Raw genomic sequence first — 6747 nt, 5'->3', positions numbered from 1 at the left:
GAACCTAATACTTTTTGTCCTTTATAATTTTTGAATGCATTCACTGAGAAATTAAGAATTTGACACTTCCCAACAGTTTAATAAAAATTCAAATTTAATAGTGAATAAATGTTGACTGTAACAGGCCTTTATTTCTACATTACTAAAAACTGCATTTGCTTTAGTTTTATCCTAAAAAAAAATAAATAGACTTTGTAAGTGTTTTTGGCAATCCTTTTAAAATATGTCTGGTGTCTACATTTTTTACACAATAGTATTTGTATTATGAAACATAATACAAATATGCAAGCTTTAACTTTGGTTAATATGAAAAAACAAAACAAAAACAACCCATCCAAGTCAGCCTTAACTTTGGAAATAGTTGTAAAGCCTAAGCTAGGTCAAATATTTCCAGGAACCATAGTTGTTTTGTTTTATCCTGTGCTTGTGGGATCTGTTTTAAGCACCCACCATTGGAACTAGATTTTCAAAAGGAGTACAGCTTGTAATCAGGCACCTAAATAAGAGCTGACTTTCAAAAGGGCTGAGCATTAAGCACTTCTCAAAATGACACTCACAGGCAGATTTTAAAAAGGTTCTCAACATCCACCATCATTTTGAACTGCTGTTCTTGAAACCTGGCCACTTATTTTGATGCTTAAATTGGTCTCATTTTCAAATACAGACTTGATTTTGGCTGCTGAGTACTTTTGAAAATGTAGTTCCTACTGGCTGCTAATCCCTTGTACTCTTATTGGGATCATACATACATGCTAGTTTAAAGTCCAGCCACCGTCAGTAAGGTAATCATAATTCTCATCCACATGTGATATGCTTGATCCTAAAGAGCTGAGGGATCCAGCCAATGAGCCAGTCCCCTCAAATGCATATGTCTGAAGGGAATCATATGGCAGAGCAGTAGGATCTGCATTAGCTTCTTTAAGCTTTTCTAAAATGAATTCCCTGAAAACAGCACTGTCAGGACCAACTTGCAGAGATTGTCTGTAAAGGCTTTGGATTTCTGTTGTGATGTTTCTTCTAGACTTGTGCTCTCTCATGACAGTACGAGTCCTGAGTGTTGAAATATCAAAAGCCTCTGTGTCCTCCTCTCCCCCTCCTTCATCATCATACCTGACAATGTTCTCTCTGAACTCTTCAGGCTTGTCAGGAAATAGAGACTGCTTCCTCCTCTGCCTTAAAACCAGCATTGCCAAAAAAAACACTGACAAGAAAAAGGAAAAGAACCAGAGACTTTTTGTGTGTTTGGAAAGTCTTAAAGGTGGTAAAACTTCCTAATGTCAAAGCATGTGCAAACTCAAACAATCTAGGTGGATCTGTAGAGCTGTGGTTTTTTTTTTTTGTGGATTTATGGTTGTAAGATGTAGTATTTTTGTTGGGGAAATGGCTACAAAGGGACTTATAAAATGGGTTAAGGAAATGGAGCAATTTGTTTGGCCAATGAGAGTTTGGAGCAGTGAGGGAATCACAGGTTACTTATCCTGTTTGAAACTAGTTTGTTTTATTACATAATATATCAATGCTGCATTCAAGCTTTCATTTCCCTCTCTCAGATCAAAACCACTAGAAGGGCTGGGAAATAATAAAGAATGTTATTGGGTTAGATCCTCCTCAGCTGGAGTCAATTTGACTTCAATGAAGCTAAGCTAAGCAGGTGAGGATCTGGTCCAATAGTTTCTCGTAATTGGTTTTGCACATTTGAGAGTTTTTCAGGATGTTTTACCTCATATCTGTGCACCAGCAAGCTCTATCTGTAAAAATACCTTGTTTGTAACTGACATAAAAGCTTGGATTGTAGAACGACTGGCTCAGATAGAAAAGATTTTTCATTTGTTTGTTTTTTTTAAATAAGCATTCATTCCCTCCTGCCACCTCCCCACACTAAACCCCGGCTCACTTCATCCCAAACCGAAGTGTCCATTTCAAATACACAATGGGATCCACAATGCATGATTTCAGTTTGTAACTAATTATAGCTGGAAACTGAATACAGTTAAGCTTAAAAAACAAACCAAACAAATTTGTTTGACAAATTTGATTCTAATATGAGAAAATATTTCTCCATACAAGTTTGGGTTGTTAATTTAAAAAATGCATTGAAACTTTTTTATAATTATTTTTCTCATTTCTGATGGTAAATCTTTGGTGGTGATTGTCTTAGGAAGAATTCTGAAGGCTTGAAGAACAAGTACAATTCATGCCATGGCTGCATGATTTAGAACAGTAACACCTCTTCATTATCATGCCCTATGTAACTAGTGGAATCAATTTTAAATTGGGATTTTATTCTTTTTTTAAATTAAAATTTCATTTCCAGTGAAATTGTTTGCCTAACTTATGAGTTTTAAATCACACCATTTGTGAAATAACTCTAGTGCTGGTGAATTTATATAGTTCTGATAGTAGCTGATAAGGAGGAGGAAAAGTTGTCCTTGCTTTTGATGACCCACATCTTTAGATGATGGATGATGTTTTGCCCATGTTGTGCTATCAGAAAGTGTAGCATGTCAAATGATGTGCTATGCCAATGTTACCATAGGAAACAAGCTCTTTAACAAGCTCACTGGGGTTGATGCATCTCTCTAAGGAAATGCTAAATAAACACTCTAGTGCTAGCAGGGATTACTGTGTATTGCATTTAGATGGAGGTGCGGTGGCTGAGTGGTTAACACAGAGTTTCATAAATTAATTGCCTGTGTGAGCCCATTTTGAGGCTTATTGTGTCCTTTGACTCAAGATAGCAACAAAGCACCACAGCAGCAAAGGAATCCAAGGAATTTTCACATTAAGTACATTATTTAATGCTCTCTATGATGCATGGGTTTGCGTACTGTGACACAGCTTCTTCATGTCTGGCGGTGAGGTAGAAATTACACATCTAAACTCTGATGTGACATCAAGGATAGATCGTTAGTGAGACTTGATGGACGCAAGAGTGCTGAATCCAGTATCACAGTAATACTCGTGAATGGTACTATCAGTTCTGAGGTGCATGTTGAGAGTTCAGGATATTCATTCTTGACCATATATAAGAACATAAAAATGGCCATACTGGGTCAGCCCAGTATCCCATCTTCTGACAGCGGCCAATGGTAGGTGCTACAGAGGGAATGAACAGAATGCGTAATCATCAAGTGATACATCCCCTGTCACCCATTCCCAGCTTCTGGCAAACAGAGGATAGGGACATGGTTTTGCATCTCTGCCCATCCTGGCTAGTAGCCATTGACCGACCTAACCTCCATGATTTATCTAGTTCTTTTTGAACGCTTTTATAATCTTGGTCTTCACAACATCTTTTGGCAAAGAGTTCCACAGTTTGACTGTGTCGTCTGACGAAATACATCCTTTTGTTTGTTTTAAACCTGCTGCCTATTAGTTTCATTGGGTGACCCCTAGTTCCTATGTTATGAGAGAGTAAATAATACTTCCTTATTTACTTTCTCCACACCAGTCATGATTTTATAGACCTCTATCATATCCCTCCTTAGTTGTTTCCTTTCCAAGCTGAAAAGTCCCAGTCTTATTAATCTCTCCTCATATGGAAGCTGTTCTATACCGTTAATTTTTGTTGCTCTTTTCTGAACCTTTTCCAGTTCCAATTTTTTTTGAGACGGGGAGGCCACATTTGCACGCAGTATTCAAGATGTGGGTAAACCATGGATTTATATAGAGGCAATATATTTTCTGTTTTATCTATCCCTTTCAGAATGATTCCCAAACTTCTGGTAGCTTTTTTCACTCCAGCTGCACATTGAGTGGATGTTTTCAGAGTTATTCACAATGCCTCCAAGATCTTTCTCTTTAGGCCCCATCATTTTGTCTGTATAGTTGGATTTATGTTTTCCAGTGTGCATTACTTTGTATTTAACAACATTGAATTTCATCTGCCATTTTGTTGCCCAGTCACCCAGTTTTGAGAGATACTTTTGTAGTTCTTCGCAGTCTTCCTGGGACTTAACTATCTTGAGTAGTTTTGTATCATCTGCAAATTTTTCCACCTCACTTTTTACCCCTTTTCCCAGATCATTTATGAATATGCTGAATGGGACTGGATCCAGTACAGACCCATAGGGGACATAACTATTTTCCTCTCTCCATTCTGAAACTTGACCATTTATTCCTACCCTTTGTTTCCTATCTATTAACCAGTTAAAGGTCAATAAGAGGACCTTCCCTTTTATCTCATGACATTGACACAGCTCTCTGGGAAAGAACATTAAGTATATGTTCCTTGCAGGAATCGATCACAGGAAATTTCTGAGCTCTTTGATTTCAGCTGCTGGCAAACCAACGGCATCAGTCTTGCACTGAAAGGGGCTTCATACCTAATCATACTTTGTCATGTCCAAGTCAGGGGAAAAAGGATACAAACTGGTCCTTCAGCCATCACCTGTGTCACCCAGGACCTTGCAAAGCTTCAGGAAGGATTCATAGCTTGTCTTCAGCAAATTATTCTTCCAGAAAACAATTTTCTTTGACTCCTGTGTTGTGATCACTCAGTTGAAGGATGTGGTGTTCTTTCCTTGCAGACATGTATTCAATTCATTCAGTTTCCAAAATAAGTCTGTGACATAGGCCAAAAGGCATATCTTCCTTTGGTCACCCAGAAAAATCAATGAACTCAGTATTTTTTGCAATCCATTACATAGGCACGCAGCTTGTCTCTCAGTTCAAAAAATCATCCCAGTACTTTTCCTCTCAAGAGCCAACAAGCTTCACTGTTGAAGAACAACACATCATGATCAGATTCCATTTCTTCACACAGGTTTGCAAAGAGACACATGTGAAGAGGCTGAGTCTTGATGTAGTTCACAATAGATGAGACCTGCTGCAAAACATCACATAGCTCTGGACTCAGAGCTTTAGATGCCAGTTTCTCTTTGAATTGTGCAGTTAGTTGACACAGCAAATGGAGCTTCTCTACCAAGGCATGCACACCTGCTTTGTGGCTTGCCATAGACAGAGCTCCATCTGTGCAAAAGCCCACCAAGCAATCACACTGTAAATTTTTGTTTTGCATGTAGCTATGTAGCAAATTGAACCATCTTGTGTCCAGGAAGAGGAAGAACAGAATGTCTTCAAAAAATGTACCATCACATGTATTTCACAAAAGCCAAGAAGTGTGCATCACAACTCTCAATGCTCACATCAACTTGAAGAGCAAAAGACTCTGTGTTTTTCAGATACTCCATCTGTGTTTGATTGATCTGCTACTGTCACTTTGATCCTTTGCTTCACTGTGTTGGAGAGTGGTATGGCTTTGAGCTTGTTTGCTTTAGTTTCCCCAAACATCATGTTCATCGCATCAATTGTGGCTGGCAAAATCAAAGTGTTTCCAATTGTATGAAGCTGCTTGGCCTGTGCAGTGTGGTAACTCAACACAAATGATGCCTTTTGAGCATGGTCAGAGATGGACACGGCTCTCTTGAATTGCAGTTGTTGATGTGAAAGTTCTTCTTTCTGACACTGAAAAAATAACCTTCGTTTTTCTGTGTTCCTTGTGAAGTGTTGTTTAAGCTTATTAGGCTTCATGTTTTCACTAGGTGGCACCGTGTTATAGCAGGCATTTTGGCCTTTTGTCTGTCTTGATGAAATCACTGGTGAAGTCATAATCAAAGAAAGCCTCATCATATTTTCAAGCACGTTTCTTGGACTTTTTTGTTCATAACTGCACCATAAGATTCACTGCTGGAGGCTGAAGCAGATACTCTGGGTAAAAAAGGAATCCTCTGTGTGCCTCTTACCACAAATCTGAAAGAGGAATTCACTTTTCAGCAAATGAAGCCAGGATTTTAGGAAGGCCCTGCTTGGTGATACTAGGACAGCAAAATGATTCTTTATCCTCAAATTACAAGAGTACTCAGGGTGGCATGAAAGATATGGACTTTGCCTTAGTGCAGATTCCCATCTAAGAAAAGGCTAGCACAGGTTCCTACTAGTTCAAGCAGAGAGGAGTCTCTCTTGATGAGGCTGCTACCACAGATAAGGATTTTCTGCATTCAAGTCCCTCAAATGGATACTTGTACAGCTGCATAGTGCAAATGGCCAAATTGGTGTCTGTGCAGCAATCTCCACATAGCCAACGTGTCTGAACCTGCTCCACAAATGCTGCACCAAGAGGATATTGTTTTGCTCTACAAAATGGTGGTCTCTGCACAATGTGACCTCACACACATATATGCTAGGTCATACTGCAAGGCTGCCATTCTGATCTACAAAATGGGAACCTCTGCACAACATGACCTCGCATGCACCGTATTATTAATTATTATTATATGGAGATATACTTATCTCACAGAACTGGAAGGGACCTTGAAAGGTTATGCTGTGTGAAGGCCTCTATTTTGTAGACCAAAATGGAAGCTTCTTGATGCAGTGTTTGTGGAGCAGGGCCAGGCATGTTTGGGGGCAGATGACATCACAATTTGACAACCTGTGAGTTAAGGCACTTGGACTACAATCTGGATGTCTGGATTTGAGTCTTGCTCAAACTCACATTGAAAGTTTGGATGGACCAGATTGGTTCCCCTTATGCTTTAGCTCTACTCTGAATGGGGTTGGGCTGAGGAGTGAGCAGAAGCAAACAGTTTCTACTCACAGAGTGCAAGGAGTGCAGAGCCTGCTATTGTGAGCAGTACTTTCATAGCAATGCCAAAACAGAAGCTTCTTGCTTGAACTTTCATCCCTGTGCAGGCATAAGGGGTTAACTCATACCCTATCCCTATATTTATAGGGAATATATCTCAA

General features: G+C 39.2%; 1 protein-coding gene across 3 annotated transcripts in view; it reads right to left on the bottom strand.

Annotated features, from left to right (window-relative positions):
* Positions 1 to 315: 315 nt before the first annotated feature.
* The window catches only part of CDH19 (cadherin 19), a 199816-nt gene continuing 193384 nt past the window's right edge, over positions 316 to 6747 (bottom strand). For all 3 annotated transcript variants that reach the window (XM_032787283.2, XM_032787279.2, XM_032787280.2), the window contains one exon: positions 316 to 1201. In XM_032787283.2, the coding sequence (XP_032643174.1) occupies positions 753 to 1201 (449 nt within the window). In that variant the 3' untranslated portion in view covers positions 316 to 752. The remainder of the gene's footprint in view (positions 1202 to 6747) is intronic.

Source organism: Chelonoidis abingdonii, chromosome 2 (genome assembly GCF_003597395.2).
Source record: "Chelonoidis abingdonii isolate Lonesome George chromosome 2, CheloAbing_2.0, whole genome shotgun sequence".
In the NCBI taxonomy this organism is placed as follows: domain Eukaryota; kingdom Metazoa; phylum Chordata; order Testudines; family Testudinidae; genus Chelonoidis; species Chelonoidis abingdonii.
The sequence above is the reverse complement of the archived record's forward strand: the minus strand, read 5'-3'. Positions and strand labels throughout refer to the sequence as shown.